The sequence below is a fragment of the Mytilus galloprovincialis genome, unplaced genomic scaffold, assembly GCF_965363235.1.
Source record: "Mytilus galloprovincialis unplaced genomic scaffold, xbMytGall1.hap1.1 HAP1_SCAFFOLD_347, whole genome shotgun sequence".
Taxonomy (NCBI): Eukaryota; Metazoa; Mollusca; class Bivalvia; order Mytilida; family Mytilidae; genus Mytilus; species Mytilus galloprovincialis.
In genome coordinates, this window is record NW_027468251.1 from 1 (window position 1) to 21,902 (window position 21,902).

At 31.9% G+C, this 21,902-nt stretch overlaps 1 protein-coding gene across 1 annotated transcript; it reads right to left on the bottom strand.

Annotated features, from left to right (window-relative positions):
* Positions 1–13,848: 13,848 nt before the first annotated feature.
* Positions 13,849–15,886, bottom strand: LOC143061506 (uncharacterized). Its single transcript, XM_076233750.1, has 2 exons — positions 15,789–15,886; positions 13,849–15,356 (listed from the first exon to the last, which is right to left on the bottom strand). Exon 2 carries the CDS (start codon positions 15,307–15,309, stop codon positions 14,044–14,046), a length of 1,266 nt encoding a protein of 421 aa, XP_076089865.1. The 5' UTR covers positions 15,310–15,356; positions 15,789–15,886; the 3' UTR covers positions 13,849–14,043.
* Positions 15,887–21,902: the final 6,016 nt, after the last annotated feature.

Consider the following 21,902-nt stretch of genomic DNA (forward strand, 5'->3'; position numbering starts at 1 on the left):
AAATATATATATGATTGAGTAGGAAAAAATTGTCAGGAGATATTTTAAAGTCTATGATATATGAATGAATCAAATGGCAGGGTACATTTATACACAAAATATATACATGTATGTACTCATTTAAATAAATAAAAAAAGCATGCTGACTTAAACAAATCTGACCTACTAATGCATGAGATTTGGTATTTATAATTTTTTTTATCAAACTTTAGATCCAGAACTTTTGTTTTGTTTCAGATTTACTGAGACCAGCAGCTCTGATTTATAAAAACTATTGTGAGGGCCGAGATACATTTATGTGACCAGCTTAACCTAGTCTAGACAAGAGGCTTTTTGGAAAATTGGAGAGAATAGAAGATGATAACAATGAACAAAACAGTGACTGTACTAAAGAAAATAAATTTGTTTTGTTTCAAGTGATTTGATTTTGAAAATGCCATCAAATGTGCTGTGAAAAAAAAAAGTCGGAAGAATGAATACTGTCTTTTCATAGATTCAAAGGATAAAGAGTCCATGTTATCCCCGTGGCTTTTTTTTTTTATTTTTTGGTATGTCTTGAAATATCCCAGGACATCCCAGGAGTTCTCAGGACAATATTAAAATAATTTACATGTTAACAAGTCCTGAAAAGTTTTTTAAACCTGGGACTTCTCAGGACAATCCTGGGATATTTCAGGTTTACTAGTCCTGAAAAGTCCGGAAACCCTGGGACTTCTCAGGACAACTCTGGGATATTTCAGGTTTACTATTCCTGAAAAGTCCTGAAATGTCCCAGTTGGTCCATAATGCTTTTAGGTTCAGGATTTCCTGGGATATCCCAGGAAATCCTGTTCCAATACTCTCCCTAAAATTCCTGAAAAGTCTTGAAATTTCATTTCAGGAAGTCCTGGGATATCCCAGGAAAATATCCCAGGAAATCCCAGGAAGGTCCTGGGATATCCTAGGATATCCCAATAGATTCTTGCAAGGGTAAGGGAGCTACCATTTGATTTTTATGGGGGGACTAGGATGAAATTTGAAAAAAATAGGCAGGACAGGAGTTTTGAGTAAAAAAAAAGAGGCAGGATGAGACACTTTGCAAAAAAAAAAGGCAGGATGACAATTTAGGTAAAAAAAGTCAGGATAAACTAATAAAAAACAAGGCAGGACTGAATAGAGTGAAAAATAAAAAGGCAGGACAGAGATTACAACTAAAAAAAAAATGCAGGACAAAATTTTTCATCCTAGCCCCCCATAAAAATCAAATGGTAGCTCCCTAACATTGTTTCAGGCTAGAAATGTACAAACAGTTCAAATTCATTAAACAGCTGTAAACATGGTAAACTGAAAATTTTCATCTGTTTTTTGTGCAGTAATTTCCTTTGTTTTCGTCTTCACAGAATGGATAGAATTGTTAATTAATTTTGTATTTGTTAAGTCTTTGTTTATAAATGCCATTTATGTTATTTGATATTTATTCTCTCCAGATTACAAATGTTCAAAGAATTAATTTGGCACATGAAGTTAAACTCATCTATGTTTACAAAAGTAAATAAACACACCACGATAATAGGTAAGGTAGAAAAAGATTAAAATGTCATGATCAAGGCTACAAAAGTTTTAAAAACAAATTTTTGTTTTTATCAGAAAACTTAAATTTAACGTTAGTGAGATAAATGTGATTTTACAGTACATTAAGTTCAACAGATGTAGTGTGTTGTTGATAGAATGATAAAATACAAAAATCATTAAATGACAAAATCATTGATGTGGATTTCCTATGATTTCCTATCCTATAAATTTTTACCAGATTAAATATTTGTTATGCACTGCATGCTCTGGTTTATCCTTTCTTTAGACTTAAAAAAAAAAAGGATTCATTTGAATAAATAGCACAACCCAAATTAGGCTAGCCCAATCCTTCTTTTCTTTTGATTTTTTTTTTTCAAATATCTCCAAAATCAATAACAAATGAAAATTGAACCCCTTTTCCAGGTTGAGACCCTTTAATGCTAAGATATGGGGATCTTAACCTGCTGCAGTTTTTTTATACTTCAGTCCATACGTTAAGCTTGATTTATAATACTCTGCACTTTTTCTGTGTTCAAGGCGTGTATCCATTTAGTAGAAAATAATTACAAGGCTTTGCAAAAAAAAAAAAGACATTGATAAATGGCATTGTCACATTTGCATAAATTGCTTGTATATAGAAATGTTTTGTGTCTTGAAGATATGAGAAGAACGTTTATCATATAAGTATTGACATACACTTATCTACTTTTTTGATAGTTAGTTGTAAAGCTGACTTGCAGAGATATTTTGTTCAAAGTTGGTAGTTAAAGGTATGATAAAGGTTCTTCTCATATAAGTATTGACATACACTTATCTACTTTTTTGATAGTTAGTTGTAAAGCTGACTTACAGAGATATTTTGTTCAAAGTTGGTAGTTAAAGGAAAGATGTCTGTTTTGGCTCTTTCCCAATTCCTGTATATTACAGTTGCTTTGCTAAATTAAGGGTCACCATTTAAAGACTTTTAAACTGATAAAGTTGTAAGATGTGAATATGACAAGATTCTTACTGGTTTATGCTCTATGGGCAAGCATGTTTAATCTAAATGATTGGAGAGTAACAAATCTTTTTGGCAATCGTACCACATCTTCTGATTTTTATAAGGAACTTGACAACACAAGTTGAAAAAACTAACATGTAGAGGTTACAAGAGAACATAAATGTCATCCAACATGTCAAGCTATATTATATTAAGTGATGGTAATGAAAGTTCACCAATATAGGGGCATAATCTATGTTTAGATATGCTATCTTGCAAAAATATATTGTGACAACACCAGATGTCTGAAATCCTCTTATAGGTCAGGAGATTATGAATTATTGGTCTAGACTTAGTGTTATTATTGTGAGGGGGGGGGGGGGGGTCAAGGACATAAAAACATGCACTATGTGCTGAATTTGATTACATTGTGTTGTTAAGTTAGTGTCTGAGGTTTCTGGATAATCTTGAAAATTTTGGTTAGCCTACCCCTACTGAGGGGAACATACTTTGACAGGTTTTGTTTTTAAAAAGGTATATTTTATCTTATCAAAGAGAAAGGACGTATGCCATCTATGACCACTTGATCTTCCAATAATTTTCTTACGCATGTTCCAGTGGTAGTTTCAAAAATTTTTATTGCCAGGGATGGGGGGCACTCACTGCCAAAGAGGGGACCCCCTCCAGTCATGCTTAGTCCCCCCAAATAAATTAAAGTTCTTCTGCAATGTTATCTACAAAAACAAACTTAAGCAAAGCTTTCAATATTTGTGGTTTCTTTATATTGTCAAACCACCACATCTCTAAGAGGATGTTGAACAAAGACATTATTAACAAACACTTGTATAGAAAAAATGTCAAGGTCTTCACTCTCTGTTAAGTACATTGTGACAACAATACTTGTCTTCAAAGTAATAAAGATGACAGAAATTCAATGAGCAGGCTGTCTCAGTTTGTTAAATTTATTTTGTATCATTTTAAGCCTGCTGTGAATCAGGTAATTTATTGCATATCATATGGTTAAAAATCCTTTTCATGATCCCAAACAATTTCAGATCATCAATGGTTGAAATGATGCCTGAAATTTGTTACATCATCCAATCAAAATGCAGGTTACAAACATTGTTGCATGAGAATATGCTTTTGAAGTCAGAGGTATTTACACAACGAATGTTATGTGTAATAAAAGTTATGTTTGCATAAAGTTATGCAATTTATTATGTTGTTTTTTTGAATTTTAGAATTTTTATTTTGGTTTTTTTATTACCTAGCTTTTATTTCTACCTTTAACTTTGAAATACCTTAATTTAATTGCTTTTTGAATTCAGAAAAAGGTTACACAACAATTGTTTTTGTAATGACATTTTTTTTGTAGCAGTTATGCAATATTTAATGTTGCATGATGCAATAAGAATTTTAGAGTTTTCATTCTTGCTTTTATTACCTTTGCTATAATTTCTATCTACTTTGAAATACCGAACAGCAATTTAACATCATAATTGAAAAATTGAAGTCCAAAATAATTACAGACAAATATTAAATGTAAAAAAACTTATTTGTAATGCCCCTACCACAATTGGAGGGGGCATTAAGTCTTATGTCCATCAGTATGCTTGTCCAAAAATTTGGTTTTCGTTCTCTATAACTTCAGTTTTCCTCAACCAAATGTTATGAAACTTATACACAATGCTTATTACCATAAAACACAGATTAAATTCAAAATTTGGATGCATCACTTTTGCAGTCCTCTTGTTGTGTCCCTTTATAACATTGTATGCATGCAGGGGCATCATGGGACACATTCCCTATTTATTTTTACATAAATTATGCAATCAATTAAGTTGTTAAGTAAAGTATGATGAAAATTGAATTCTTTGTTATTTTATTACAAAGCTTTTATTTGTATCTATTTTGAAATACCAACCATCATGTAAACATCATAATTGATTAGTTTTATTTGCTCAATTCCCATATGTTGAATTCACATGGTTTTAAATTGTTTTGTGCGTTTGAAGTGAATAATGGCCTACTGTAGGTGGTATTTACAAGTACAGCAAATATCAATTGTAGATAAGAATTTATTTAATGCAATGTGCATTAATGGTTCACTCAATATCAGTGTTATTTCCATTTGAACATCCTGTACATTTGTATGAAATATTTTATAATCAATTCTCATGCAATTAGCACTTGGCCAATTTTATGATTTAATTTCATTGAACCTGTAGAATAGACAAAAGAAACATAAAATTTGTCAAAGAGACAATAAACCAACCAAAGAGCAAAAGACACGCCAAGGCCACCAATGGGTCTTCAAATGTACAGAACAAATCTATAACCTGGAGGCTGGCTCCAGCTATCACCGGCTGTCTTCAACTGGCCCCTAAATATACATGTATATCAATTGACTAAATTCTTATATGTCAAATTGTCCTTAAAAAAGTTTAAATGATATTGAATACATTTGACTTATTTTTTTAGGCTCTGTCTAAAGGAGGCCTTATGGTATCCAATGCCTGTTTCTTTTAGCATTTCTGTTTGTCAGTTATTTTGTCCTTTATCTGGTTAAAGGTCATTTACCATGAAGTTGCAGAAACATCAACTTTTAATGCTAAAGCAGGGTTTAGTAAAGATAAGGAAGCCTTTTTTTAAGCTCAAACTTGATCATAACTTACCTGACTTATTTGCCTTTCTATATTTAGTAATATGATTTGTGTTAATGTTTTTGTTTAGAAATGGATTTGCTTCCAAGGTTGTATTGTTTTTCCATAAAATCCATTTATCTTACTTACAGTTGTTTGGCTTAGCTTCAATAACAGTAACTAAACACTGAGTATAAAGTTTCCATTTATCGACAACATATTATTGCAACAACCAACCTCCCATTTAATATCAGAAATAAAAATCAATTTCATAATTATTATAAATTAGGTTTTTATTTACAGTAAAGAAAATTACTTCTAGTTTTTTCAATTGTCCAATTTTCACATTATTTTGTTGTCAATTTGTTTCAGAACAAGTTAATTTTACGGAAATATCTTTAGAAAAACATTTCTGTCTTATAATTAAATTGATTATAAATGAAGTGAAATTGATCATTTTTAGACAATTATTCCAGCTGATACTGTTTTCTTTATTTAATGTTTACTAAAGTTTAAGGTTACAAATTTCATACTCAAATCCTTATTTACTTGTTAAGTTTCCATTATGTTGTGTTTACATGGTATTATAAGATATTTTCATTGACTTGAATACCGATAATGGCTTTCTGTAGGTTATTCAGGAACTTCATAACTACGATAGTTATTTACCGATATTAATGTCCTTCTATAGGTGGCAGTTGCAGATCCAGCCATTTAAAAAAGGGGGTTCTAACTATATGTCCCCATTCAAATGCATTGATCGGTCAAAAAAAAGGGGGGTTCCAATCCCCCCCCCCCCGGATCTGCCATGCATTGGGTGGCACTTCATAACTCCGCAAAATATTAATTGTGGAGAACATGATATATTGAATACAAAGAGCATTAATGGTTCATTTAATTTCTGATCCATTCATATCCTGTCAAAATCAGAAATTTAATAAATTCTTATACAATAAGCATTGAGTCTAAATTGGCAAATTTTGTGATTTAATCATCTAGAATATGCCTGAAATATTTGCCATTAGACCTTAAATCCTGTCATTTATAAAAGTTTAATAAAATCTCATACAATAAACACTTGGCTAATTTTGTGATTTAATCATCCTTTATATGCCTGAAATATTGGCCATTGGACCTTGAAGTTAACAATTCATCAATCATTATTATAGATTCTTGATCATGGCAAAGATCTGTTGAACTGAATGAAATTCTGACATGGCTGTCTCAAATTAATTTTGTTTACTGCTAACTTAATAAAGTATATAATTGAAATGAAACATATAACACTTAATTATTTACTTATATTCATCTTGAAATAGCAATTTACTTATATTCATCTGGAAATAGTCTTTTTAATGAAAATTATCTTGCCTATAAATATTTGCTATTCTTTTTATAGCAAATAGTGTTAATAGCTTTGTATAGGAATGCATTTTTATCCAAGGCCAAAGTGTTTTCCATAAAATCAATGTGATGGTTACTTGCAGTTGACTAGCTTCAGTGACATTCAGTCAACTACTTCCTGTTATTGACAAAATTTTATGGAAGCAACCAACCTAGCTAGTAAACAACACATCAACAAGAAATTGCTTTATTATGAATTGACAGTTAGTAGTTTTCTATTGACAATTTGTATGATATTTTGTGCCTATCAACCTTTTCTTTCCTCAACATGCAGTGGCGGATCCGGAGGGGGTTCAGGGGGTTGGACACCCCTTTATTATGGACAGCCTATGCATTTGAATGGGGACATATAGTTGGAACCCCCCTCCCTTTTTATCCTCAGGTTGGGCTGCTGTGTCATTGAGTCAACCACTTCCTGTTATTGACAAAATTTTATGGAAGCAATCAACCTAGCTAGTAAACAACCCATCAACAAGAAATTCCTATTATTATTATGACTTGACAGTTAGTAGTTTTCTATTGACAATTTGTATACTGTGGATTCATTTTTATTCGTTGGACACCAATTTTCGTGGATTTCGTGGGTACAGGAGAACCACGAATTCAAATGTTCAATGAATTACATATTTTTTAAAGGAATCTCAGTGTAGTCTTTGCAAAAAACATGAAATTAAATATCCGCGAAAATGCAAGTTTTCCTGAAACCACGAAAATTGATACCCACGAAAATAAATGAATCAACAGTATGATGTCACTTGTAATTTTGTGCTTATCAACGTTTGTATTCCTCAAAGTTCTAGACTTTCTACATGTTCCTTTCTTTATTATTTTGTTTGTAGATTTTGCCCCTTAAACAATTTTACCACCATGACCATTATACTGATATCTGCAGAGGATGGCCTTTCTGCAAGGGCAATCAGTATAATGGCTATTTTCAGTAAACATATAAAATAGTAAGATAGAAATAAAATAAAGGGAATTATAGCAAGTTTATTCCTCAATATGTCTACCTGAACATTTGTATTGACACTCCTTTTGTTATGCTGATCAACTTTTCCTTTTGGTAATTGATTGTTACAAAATTGCTTGTCTGGTACAACTGCATCAAAGATTATAGGCATATTGAGAAGAAGAATTCTTCTCTATACCCTAGTTTCCTCAAGAAGTTCAAACTCTTAAGACTATTTTGAATAGGATGGAGATGAAGGTCAAATACATTTTTACTTCGTCTAATTTCCATATCAAATCAGATAAAGATTTGACCTAATATCTTTACATTTTATCTAAAAATACCATTGAAAATAAATTCAAATTTAAAGCCATTTGTCTAAAAATACCATTGAAAATAAATTCAAATTTAAAGCCATTTGTCTAAAAATACCATTGAAAATAAATTCAAATTTAAAGCGGTTTGTGTTTATTGCCTTTCGAGAAAAGTGAACTGGATCTAACAGTTGAAACTAATTGCTCAGTATGCAATAAAACTCTTAACTGTGTAACGACACAGAAACATATATCTCAAAATGTCATTGACATGGTTATTTGGTCTGTCTTTTACAGTAAGGCCAAATAAAAATATATGTGTGGTTCCAGTAACCCTACCGTCCCTACATTTTCGGCTTAAAAATAGCCTACCCTAAAGATTTTATTGTCATTTTTCATTAAGCACTGTTAAAGTCAGAATGTTGCTCCCATAAACTCAATGTAAAAAAAAACATAAAATAACAAAAAATCCCTACCTAAATACCCTAACTTTTTTTCAGATGTAACTGGAACCACACATACTTTTTTATTTGGCCTAAATATCAGTAGCAAAAACACATAGATTAATGTTTAAATCTAAGAAATGAACCGTTCTAGTGTTATTTTTAGACACAGTGTAATTCAGATTTCCATTTTATTCCCATTATGCTGTATTCATTAGCATAATAACAATCCCTTCAAGGTTAAAAGATCAATAGTGAACATATGTCTTATAGGCTTTGATCTTTAACAGTGCTTAATCTTTTCTCACAAATGAATAACTAAATTGAGACTGGTGTTCTAAAGATGCTACTTTTAAAATATTTTAACTTAAAATTTAAATAAGTGTTATGGAATTATAATGTCTTTGGATGCAATGGAATTATTTTATATACCATAAACTGTTCGGTGTGAGCCAAGGCTCCGTGTTGAAGGCTGTACCTTAACCTCTATTGGTTTACTTTTATAAATTGTTATTGGATGGAGACTTGTCTCAATAGCACTCACATCATATCTTCCTTTATCTAATATTACTTAATATATATAGTACAAAGTTTGTGCTAAAAATGTCAAATCCAGTATTTCGATTTGTCGATTTCTGACCCTGAGTACGACAATTGTGCTTAAATGACTGCAAGTCGTAGGGTCTCGCTATATCTGTCATAATTTTGTACTCGAGGCTCCGAGTACAGAATTTATGCTCAAAAATAAATATTTTGATTATGATTTCAAGAAGGATAATCATCTTCCAATTTTGTAAAGACCACAAGGCCTAACAGGGTCTCATACTCTCTTTGAATGCATGATATTTTCTCCATTTTTGTTATGTTTTTAACCTTGATCAGAATTTTCTTATCAGATTTGTGAGATTCAAACATTGTAAAAACAGCTGTTGTGTCCAATTAAATTCATTGCCAATTAAGATAGAACAGCTTCAGACTTTTAACACTAGAGGTGAATTATAAACTGTAAAAGCTTTTTGCACATTGATTTGAATGCTGTGAATAAAAAAACTTCAAAGTATTAAACTTATAATGCTGCTGATTTTTAGATATTTTTTATTGAGAGCCTTGGCTCACACCGAACAACAAGCTATAAAGGGCTCCAAAATTACTAGTGTAAAACCATTCAAACCGGAAAACCGTTACAGTCTAATCTATATAAAAAAACGAGAAACGAGAAATATGTATAAATTAAAATGTCAATTGTTCTTGAACAATTGAGAGGTCTTTCCTTTTCGAAATGTAAAGTAAATGTTCCAATAGGCGTAGAATGCATTGAAAAGCTCTCAAACACACATAAAACCGTCAAAAAATGACAAAAACAACAAGTTCGATAATTTGGACATGACCTTGACTTTTGACCTTGTAACCTTTGTGAAGGTCATTGGTCCACAATGTCATTGTAAAAGATCCCATGGGTCTAGGACTTTTAGTTCAAGAGTTAAAGCTAATTTTACCTTTTCAGAAACCGTTAACGGCGGTTATGCCCCTTAAGAATATGTCAAATCCTTTCGGTCAAAATGTAAAAAAGTTGTGCCTCAGTCACCTAAACAGTTTTCACTGTTTACTATTTCTGTAAGATTAACCGTTTTTGAGATATCGACTAAAAAGTTGAAAGGTCAAAGGTCAAGGTCAACCTTAAAAACAGTTAAAACACACTTAAAATACTTAAAATAAGGTCAAAAACACATAATTCGCTATCTGGGACATGACCTTGACCTTGTGACCTTTGTCGAGGTCATTAGTCCTCAATGTCATTGCTGAAGACCCCATGGGTCTAGGACCTTTGGTTATATAGTAAAAGCTGATTTTGTCTTTTCAGAAACCTAAATCAGGGGTTATGCCCCTTACAGAAAGGTCAAATCTCTAAGGTCAAAATAAAAACAAAGTTGCGCCTTAATGACCCAAACATTTTCCACTATTCAAAACTTCTGTAAGTATAATGGTTTCTGAGATTATCCGGTAACAAGGTGTTAGGTCAAAGGTCAAGGTCAACATACACATTTGACCTTGAGGTATTTTTCAAAGTCACATGAATTGATGATGAATGGTGAAGATCCTAGGTGTCTGAGTTTTGGTGGCCAACCGACACCGGTTAATTTTCATAGGGGCATAACCTTACCAATGAGTTGTTGAATCCTTTCGATCCAAATGTGACGAAGAACCGGGGTCTGGTCCTGAACAAATTTCACCCTTTGTTTTTTTTCTACCTATTACGGTTACGGTGTTGGAACGGTAACAAGGTTTTTGGGTTTTGGAGGGATTACTCCGAACCGACAAAATATTTCGACTCACAGGGTGAGTTCCAGATAGGTATTCATGACACCGATACAAAGTGTGAACATGAAAGCGACACGTCTTACGGTTAAGCAGGGACTAAACTTAACGCTCGCCCAGTCGCCTATGGCGACCAGATTTTCGGCTGGGCGAATATATTTAGTCATCCTGGTCGCCCAGCTGGCGACTGTAAAAAAATTGAAGTGAATCCCATTTGTACCCTTTTCCCCTCGATACTAACGAAGACTGTTCCCAACAGAAAGCCTGTTTTGTCTTTTCAAAGCGATATAGTATATAGAATATTTCCGAAAACCAGTAGGTTCTTTCTAATAACCTAAACCCAGTGGAAAAGCTATGTTTTCAATCCGAAGTGACGATATGTCATATACCTCCTTCAATCAGCATGTTTTCTTAACTCTGCTAAATTTTCTACGATTATTTCATTATTGAATAGTGTTTTCTTCTAAACTGTTCAATAAGCATCGCGAAAGGGATGTTTTCTAATTGTCCTCGGAGTCATTACAAGCCTGTGTTAGATGGTAACTTGTCCCTGAATCGCTATTTACAAAAAATACTCAATGTAAAAACGAAACGCAGTCTCGTAAATAAATATCCCAATATTAAGTTTGATATCCAATCTTCAATTTAAACTTATTGCAAAATATATTTTGATCAACACTATTAGAGGATGGCTTGGATTGAGATAGTATTTATTAAAAAAAAACAAAAACAGCCATATTGTCAGGTCAACAGGAAGTTGAAAAAAATTGAAGGGAGACAATTTTGGCAGGAAATAACCTAAAATAAATATCATCAAATCTTATAATACATTTCTGGTGGCAATAATTTAAATATTATGAGCTTTATTAAAAAAAAAACTGTTTTGTTTCATACCATGAACATACATTTAAAGAAGAATCAATGTATTTGAACATAAACAAGACTGTACTTCCTGTTTTACTCCTTGTATTTATGATCCTCCTTACATGGGGGCACTTATAAAATGCTTTTAATTTTAACAATTATGGAGAAAAATAGTAACAGTTCTAAGTTTCTGTAATATATGCATTGTATTGTTGCATCAAAATAATATAATCCTCTCCCATCTCACCTGTTTTATTTATAAAACTCCTTAATTAGGAGCACTAGCACCCTTCTGCCCTGAGATTCAAACTGGAACACTGTTAGTAAGTATATACAAAGTTATTTTCAGTTTTATTTTCATTTAGTCTTTTTGTATAAAGATTGGTTGGGCTCCTAAAATTTCAACTGGGCCCCTGAAAAAAATATCTTAGGGGCCCAGCTGGCCCCTAGACAAAAACAGTTAAGTTCAGTCCCTGTTAAGGCTGCTAACTTTGTCAAAGTTTGGTGGAAGAATAATAATAATAAACAGAAGAAATACAGTAAGGTCTTTCCCTTTTGAAAAGGAAAGACCTTAATTACATAAACAAATGACAACTTACTATACATAATAGATTCCTAGATTAACCTAAATTCCATGGTTGACTGAACATGGTTATTTCAGAATGGGACATCATTAGGTTTTACTTATTGTTGAAGGCTGTACAGTGACCTATAGATTTTAATTTCTGTGTCATTTGGTTAGTCTCTTCTGGAGAATAACGTCTCATAACTAATCATACCACATTTTTGTATTGCAATACAATATTTACTGCAAGCATTGACTTATTTGCACTGATATTTGCTATGTTTTTTTGCTTAGTCAGTTTTAATATTTATATTTGTGTCTTGATAGCTCTCTTTGAATGTTATCCATTGGTTTTTAACCAATTTCCTCTTTTAATTATCTAGATAAAACAAAAATGTGTGTGTATGAAGAACAGCAAATATTATCTTAAGAAAATAATTTGTTTCTACAACACTTCAGTCATTTGATTAATTTACCAGAACTCTTTTAAGTTTTAAGTTTTGTATATCATTCTTTTATTTTGACACCTGTTTTAAAACTTCATTTTGACTAAAACATTGATGCTTTTGGTAATCTAATATTTAAGAACTGAAGTGACTCAACATAATATTCTTTTTGATAATTTTAGCAATTTATTTTGAATATTTGGGGTATCTAGTTTGAAAATGTGTCTGGTGACTCTGCCAACCAACCAAGATGGCTGCCATGGCTAAAAATAGAACATAGGGGTAAAATGCAGTTTTTGGCTTAATTATATAACTCAGAAACCAAAGCATTTAGAGCAAATCTGACAGGAGGAGAAATTGTTTATCAGGTCATGCAAGATCTATCTGCCCTGGAATTTTCAGATGAATCGGATAACCGGTTGTTAGGTTTCTGCCACTGAGTTGGTAATTTTAAGGAAATTTTGCCGTTTTTTGTTATTATCTTGAATATTATTATAGATAAAGATAAACTGTAAATAGCAATAATGTACAGCAAAGTAAGACCTAAAAATAAGTCAACATGACCAAAATAGTCTGGAGATATTGCCCTTTATAGTCAATTTTTTTACAATTTTCATAAAATTTGTAAATTTTCACCAACATTTTCCACTGAAACTAACTGGGCTAAGTTCATTATAGATAGAGATAATTGTAAGCAGCAAGAATGTTTAGTAAAGTAAGATCTACAAGCACATCACCATCACCAAAACACAATTTTCTCATGAATCCATCTGCTGTGTCCTTTGTTAAATATGTACTAGATGATGAGCTTCATTTCTCCTTTAAATGTAAAATAAATGAACAATTAAGAAAAGAATTTTAAATGAAAATAAATATAATAACTTAAATGATATAGATAAATTAAAACATATCCTCAATCCTGAAACAAAACAGGACACATGCAAATTAGGCTCATTTTTAAAAAGTCACTAAGACTGAGGGCAGGGAGTCCTTAGCATGATTTAAATCTCTTATATATATATTGATTTAAAAAAAGACAAGGATTATACCCCTGTGAAAAAGAATCCCAGATAATGGATTTATCCTAGGTAATCCCAGGATTGTCCCAGGACGTCCCAGCCTTACTTTGTGGGTGAACCTGGGAAAAGCTGGGATATTCATTTTATATGGGACAACCTAGGATTCCCACAAATTATATGAGCTGGAAAAAGCTGGGATATCTAAGGACATCCTGGGATTATTGGAAATTTGTGGCAAGAGCTGGGACAGATAAGAATAGCACAAGTCCCAGAAATACTTAGTTGTTTTTTCAATTTGCAGAACTCTGGGATTAAGCAAGGACTTTCTAGGATTTGTAAAGACAAGAGTAAAAATGTTAGAGTCCAAACTTTTTATGTCTGAGAAATTTTTGTTAAAAAAGATACAAATTGTGAACATGTGCATGAACATTATCTTTATACACAGTAATTTTAGAAATGTTAAATAATTAAACTTGATTTGTGAAAATTAATTTTCTAGCCAATTGTTCAGTGAAAATTATGAATTTTAAGTACATTATCATTCAATCCATTCAGGAACTTTGTCCATATAAATTTGGTAGTCTGGCAATGCAAGGATATTTTGTGTTTCCATCAAGATAAAGCAGTTTTTCTTGGATATTTTCAACTAATATAACACAGTTTTTGGCATTCAGATCTTCAGGGTTCACAGTAATTAAATGACTGATAGACCTATGAACCAATGCCATTTCTTCCTTTAGTGTAATGTATTTCACAATTGCCGCACATTTGTTACTCTTACGGTGCAATACAAAATATTGAATAGATGCTATCTGGGAAGAATTGTCAGAAGTGCATGTATTAATATTATTTATCAACACTACATGGCCAATTCTCTTGGTCATTCTACTATAGATTTTGGAGAATATAACTTGGTCATTTTTGACTATGCGTCCAACTTTTGAAATTGTTCCTAAACTACTATCATCATCTGGCTGTGGTAAATTCAATACTTGTCTGAGTTGTCTTAAAATATCTGCTTCAAGAATTTCTGTCTTCATTCCCCCTGCAATTTTACAATTTTCTGCAACATGTTTTATTTTTATTGCTCTTCTTGTGTTCATTGCTTCTACGACAAAATTTCTTAATTCTGAGTTGGCCATTTTGGAACAATCAACAGTGAGTCGTTTTCTTGCCTGCATAGACCACAAAATTTGGGAACAAACATCTCCTGTACCATGTGCAGATTCCAAAATTGTACCATTCATATCTTCAAATGCGAAGCATGACCATGCCCAGAGTGGTCCCAATTTTCTGACATACGATGTAAGATGTCGGCAAGTATTGTGCAGATTTATTGTACAATTATTTACTCCATATAAGTTGCCAAACTGTGCATAATATAAGTTCAAAATATGTTCTGCATGATTTAACTGCACTGCAGTGATCTTGTCACTTAATAATATATATATTCCCTCCACAAGGAGGCAATGATGATTGAAGTATTCAGACACCATGATATCAATCAAACACGGTACAGAATAAAAAAGTAACCACATCTGGAGTTCGGATGCTTTCAAATGATGCATATTATTTTCAATTTTCCTTGGAAGTCTTGTAATGTCGTCAGTAGGCTTCATCTTCTTAAGTTTTTTGTCAATTTGTTTTATGGCCCTTCCAATGAAGTAAGGTTTACCAGCATGTGATGATGAAAACCAAAGTTTCATCAACATTTTGGTTACACCAAGTAAAACTCCATGCATGTAGTCTGGAACCAGTCCCCAGACCATATCAAACCATTCTAGCCCATGCAATGACGATACCCCTTTAACTCCCATCTCAGGCTTATTTGTCTGAAGCGCAGCTAGTCCACAAGCTAGGATTTCTATAAAAAAAAAATAACTGAACATGCGTTATCATTTCAACAATAAACAAAGACAATTGTCAATCATGTCAGTTATTTAATATGTTTCATGTTTTTATAATCATTGATATTTTTAATCAAACGCTTTCAATATTTCTTATTTCAGAAAATAAAAATATCCATGTTCATGGTTGTATGTTAAATACTGTGTGTAAAAGATTACACATGTACACCAGGTGCATGTTTTTTTGCTCTGTGTTGAAGATTTTATGACAGCCTAAATGTACATCACTGCTTATTCATTTATTCATCATGATAATTACTTGTTTTATTGGGAGTAGTTGTCTCATTGGCAATCATACATAAATATATCTACCACATTATCTTATTTTTACATTTTTTATAATCATCATTTTACATGCATGACATGCAGACATGTATAATCTTAATTACCTGCTGAATTTCTGACTTTATACAAATCACTATCATTACGGTGTGGATAAACTCTGGTATGACCACGTCCTTGCTTCACCACTTCACCAGGATCTTCACATGTACAGTACAGCCTGTGACATTCTCTTAATTATGTCCACCCTCTTGCATGGTCAACATCCAATGGTGGCCATTTATTGGGGTATTCAATTTTGAGATGTTGGCCATTTATTGGGGTCATAAAACATAGGTTGATGTTTTATCTAATAATGTTACCTGTTGTAATCAATCATGGTTGAAGTTTTCAACTTGTATGTTTCTTTAAAATTTACCTGTACAGGTAACTTAGGTTTCTTTCAAAATTGACATTTCACCTTTTTTTGAAAATGTAGAATAAGACATTGTTTTAGTCTTTGTTAATTAATATTATTTTTTATTTTTCTGTCTTTTGAATTTATTCAAACTCATTTTTTAAATTTTTTTATTTGTTCTTATTAATTTTTGTATGATTTTGTTTCTTATTCTTTTAATGTCTCCTTAGTAAGAATCTTGAGAAGCAAAAAGACAATAAAATATCAAAGATAAAGTTATTGAATAGCATTTGAAAGACAATTAACAGACTTTAATTTTTTTTTTTAAAAGCAAAAAAAATAATTAATGTACAATGTATTTAATCGTTTATTTGCATTATTTAATGAATTATCATTAATAATAACTAATAATCAGGCAAATGATATTTTTAAAGAAACCATGAAGGAAGTAATTTTTAGCAAGCCTGTTTCTTAACATTATAAAATGATCAGACAATATCAATCCTCTTATAATAAATTTTTATAACATCTATTATTCAGGAAAACTACAAATATCATTATATGATTTTAATAAGAAAAAAATAGTTTTGTCCATCTTTTTTTTTTAAATCTGAAATCAGGAGTTAACGTAATGGACATGTTGAAGAGACTTATTTTCCAAAAAAATATTTAAAGAAAAAAACTGTCTTCTTTTGCCTTTTTTAAACAAATGTGAACTTATTAAATATGGCATCTTCAGTTTAGCTAATATCTGTCTGTTAAAATCCAAAATTTGACAAAATACACTTATATAGATGGTTACACTTTTATGGTCTATTAATTAAATCATTTTTTTCTGTGTACATTTATATTGTTGGAAGTGCTGGACTGGTATGATACATATTCTTGGTATACATTTGCAAATATTTCCCTAAACCCAGGTCTTTTAGATAAAGTTAACAATTTCAGAGACTTGAATGAATTAAGACATTAAAACCCTTGATGAAAAATCAATTTAAAGAAAAATATAAGAACATTTTTGAAAATAGATTTAAGAATAACAACTTTGGTAAAAACTGTATACTCAAATGTGTCACATAAAGAGTTAGTGGTCATAACTTAGAAATAGAAAATAGTGGACAATATAAAATTCCTAGAAAAGATAGAATATGTAAACTTCGCCACTTGCTGGACAATGAAGACCACTCCTTCCTTAATTGTAAAATTAACAAAATAACTTGAGATAATCTATTTGAAAATTGTTTACCTTCTCATAATAATGTCTCTTACCCAAGAACAAAAAGTGAAAGAAATGCTAAACCTTTATTACATGAATATGTTGAAAATATTGGCTCCCTTATAAAATAGTCATTATTAGAACTGAGGGCAGAAACCTAAAAAAAATCCATGTGTTTTAATTTCTTATAGAATTGTTAATTCTTTGCATTGTCATTATAATTGTGTTTTTGTTTGTTTGTTTTTTTTTTAAACTAAATACCATATGTTTATATGACAAAACAAATATTATCAAATTTTGTTGAATTAATGAATATTTTGAATATATTTCTTCAATAGAGAAATAAGGAATTGCCTAAATTTTATTTAGACTAAGTTCTAAAGACAATCTTTAACATTTGTAAAACAGTATTGAATGCAGATAAGTCTATCTACCATGTCTACTATGATTTAAATATAAATCATTTTGATTTAAGAAAATTAATTTGAGAAACAACTTTTCAATAGAAAAAGGCAGGCATTTGGAAGATGATATTCATTTATTCTTCACTTATCATAAAGTACATGTAAAAAATAGCTTAAATTGATTAGAAAGGTATAATGTCAAAACAAATAGTCATGAGTCAAATTAAAAAAAAAAATCAGCTATTTATTCAACTATTTATATTATTTTATTTTATTTTTGAATTTTCTTGTCATAATCACAAACACACATACATGTATATTTTACCTGAGACACATGACCTGTAAGTTATATAATTTTAACACTTCAATGCAGTCAAGATTTCCCTTTACCCTTGACTAGTTTTTGATTACTACCTTGTGTATTAATTAAGCGACAGGGGGTATAATGATGAACATATAGGGCCACCATGGTGAACATAATTTTTATGGCCACCATGAATAAGATAATGTCACAGGTAGTACTGTAATACAGCTGTTTTTTCCATTGTGTTGGGTCATTTCAGTCAAATACGCTTTTGCTTGCAAATCCATTGTACTTGCCAATAGAAGACCTCTGGTAAGAACTGTCTTACCATCTACAGATATGGATACCCCATTGTCTTTTAGGTCTATCATGTGTTCAATAAAGGGCTGCAGAAATGTCCTGAAGACCGGTTTACCTTTGGACTGCCAAATACCCCATATTATCATGTTTCTCCTGGAGAATCTTAAAACTGGTGGTAATTCGTTGATAACAAGATAGATTGGCCATATTGAAACACCGGATGATTTGAATAATGGAACACCATCGGTGTTGAAAAGCAAAGTGAAATTATCCTTTCCATTCATAAACTGGCCAGGCTTACATAAATCTCTGTACATTTCTCCTGTAACTATATCAGTCACATCAGTTGTTGCTTTACAGTCAGCACGGTACTTCACTATACTTGACCATATGCCCTCCCTTTGTAATATATCCTTTATTTGTTGTTTCACTGGTAGACAGGTAAAGTATGTTTTCTTTCTTTTCAGTTGCTGCTTGTTAATTGGCCCTTTATACCTTATGCCATTACATCCTGCTATTGCACATTGAAAAATGTCTTCTTCAGTATACAGTGTATAACATTTGTCACAGAATTCATATATCTGTGTCTCAGTTGAACCAATACAGGCTTTTAATTTATTAGGATCTTTGACTTTGTTTTCAGGGTTAAAAATGTTAAGGATTTTAACTACATCACGAGATCCACTCTCTCCTAAATGGTATCTTAACAGCAGGGATAGTAATGCCATGTCTTTTTCTTCATCATGGGTCAGTTTTGTCTGTGATTCTGAATTAGAGATTACTGGCTCTGAATTAGAGATTACTGGCTGATCGAAACTTGAGTCATCACTTAATATGTTGTCCTCAGTATCAGTATCTAATTCAGAAGATGAAGATATATCTGATTCAAAATCTGTATCAATATCACTATCAGAGTCTCTAGAAATAGATGTTGCAGATGAATCACAATCAGATAATTCAGCAGCAGCTGCCTCACATTCCCATGCTCCTGGGAAAGATTGCATTGTCTTATCATATACATTTTGTACATGTATTTCTGCTGAATTGCTGTTCAACACCTCATGTTCATTTAAAACAGATATGCTTTCTAACATACCAGTTTCAAGTTTGTTCTGGGAAGATGTGCATTCATTATATGAAACAGTATGTGCAAGTTCTTCTTCATGTATTGACGATGAATGACAACTTTCTAAATTTGATAAAGATGAAGATTCAGCAGTTTCTGATCTTGTTTCAAATGTTGTGGATTCCTCTTGGCATTCTAGATCTAACTGTCCTGATACTGTTACAGACTGGATACATGTTTCTTGGTCAAATTTTCTTTTTCGAAACGCTGTTGTCCTAGGAATTGGTACTGCAGAATTGCTTACGTAAAGTTTGTACTTCTTCGCTTCATGGTCAGCTAGAATATAAAAAAAAATTGGATGTCTTAATAGTTATTCAATGAAAAATATTGGTTGACCGTTATGGAATAACCGTTTCACAAATGATATCGGATATGTTCCTTACGTCGTAACTACAATCCCCTTCCCTTTCATGAATATGACCTACCGAATTAGACTATTTACCGGATTTGAATCACTTAAGCAACACGACGGGTGCCACATGTGGAGCAGGATCTGCTTACCCTTCCGGAGCACCTGAGATCACCCCTAGTTTTTGGTGGGGTTCGTGTTGTTTATTCTTTAGTTTTCTATGTTGTGTCGTGTGTACTATTGTTTTTCTGTTTGTCTTTTTTATTTTTAGCCATGGCGTTGTCAGTTTGTTTTAGATTTATGAGTTTGACTGTCCCTTTGGTATCTTTCGTCCCTCTTTTATCATATCAGTGTTTATTTTCATTACAGTCGAATGCAAATAATAAATATACTGTTGATAATTCATTTTGAAATTAATGCAATGTTTTAAAACAGGCCATTCCATTTAATTTCTGAACAGAAGTGGGGATAAAACACTACATGTACCTTGTCAAAGACCCTTAAGAAATTAAATGCTCAAGCAATTTCAATCCCCCAGATGCTCATGATGTTTGACTAGGAACCCATCAGAAATCCTTAAAGAAAATACCCCTCTAAAAAAAACCAAATATGTAGCTCTCACATAGATTATGAGCCAACACTTGAAAAATGTTACAAATGTATGCCCCAGAAAAAAATCCCCCCTTTTTTCAGATACTAAATGGAATGTGAATGGTCAATGATTTTCAACAAACACTATCTTTATAAAATTTAAAAAAAAGAAGAAAAATATATGCAAGTTTAAAAAATTATAAACTTGTATTTGAAGCTTAAAGAAGATCGGGAGAAAATAGTAAAAACTACACTATAATTTAGAGACGGTAAATAATTGTGAATGTCCGGCATCATGTGTGGTATCATGTTACATTTTTACTGGTGCCTTTTAACTTTCAAATGCATACAATTTACACAATGACGTCCTAGTTCTGAACAAAACAATTTCTAATCTTACGTTTTATGCCATGTATTTTTTCTCTATGGGATATCAATCTCTGTTTTCTACTCAACAGTTTGCCACAAATTTCGCACTCTTCGACTTCATTCATTGTTATTGTTTTCTTCCATTAAGAAAATTCTAGAGCGCTTCCGAAAATCACGATACAGCATGATAATTCTAGAGAGTTTCCGAAAATCACGGTAAAGCTAAAACCGAAAAGGCAAATAACAAACCTTAATAATTATTTGTTCTTCGTGCTTTTGTGATGTTGTTTATTCCCATCTTCTAATAAACGATTAAAAACGATGATAATCCCTACCACATACGTATCACGTTTTAAAACACATCGAAAGCGCGTTAATATTATCGGTATTTACTCGTCGGTGTTTAGATGCATCTCTATTTCCCGTATTTGGTAAACAGAAAGTAACTTGACACCTAGCGCTATTTTCAAATAACTTGAACGACTACAGTTACAGCCACGATTACAAAGAAACAGAAATGCAAGCCCAGAATAAATTTGCTGTGATGTTATGGCCGACTGACAGTGGTAAAATGTCAGTACATAGTCTGGGGAAAATTAAAGAGCCTCTTAAGCCATGGAATGACTTTAAACTCGGCGACAAAGGAAAGGCATCATATCCCGGGTACAAAGAGTTGTGGGATTTTGAAATTTTAGCCATTGGTGGTAAGAACGCACGATACTTCCCTAATGCATGTATGAAAACAAAGAATGTTATGCATGTCGTCCTGATTAGAAATGCATGGAACAACAATAGGTATATCAAGAACAAGAAGAAAATATGAATCTTGTAAGTAAGATATTTATGGTCATGATTCAAATTAAAACAATCCTCATAAATATATTTTAAGACATTATATATTATTGTTTATGAAATAAAAGACATCTATACAAATGAACAATTTAATGATGGAAAAACAATGACATTTACACATAGATACCAAAAAAACAAAGCACTTAAATGCATATATTTGAACATGTTTAATTACCACGGTACTATGATTTCCCTTTTATGTTCAATCAAAATCTATTTGGTGTTATTAAACAGATATATCATGTTATGGCTTGGGAAATAACACAGTCCCTTGACTGGTATTTTTCGCAAAAACCCCTCCCTTACATGATAT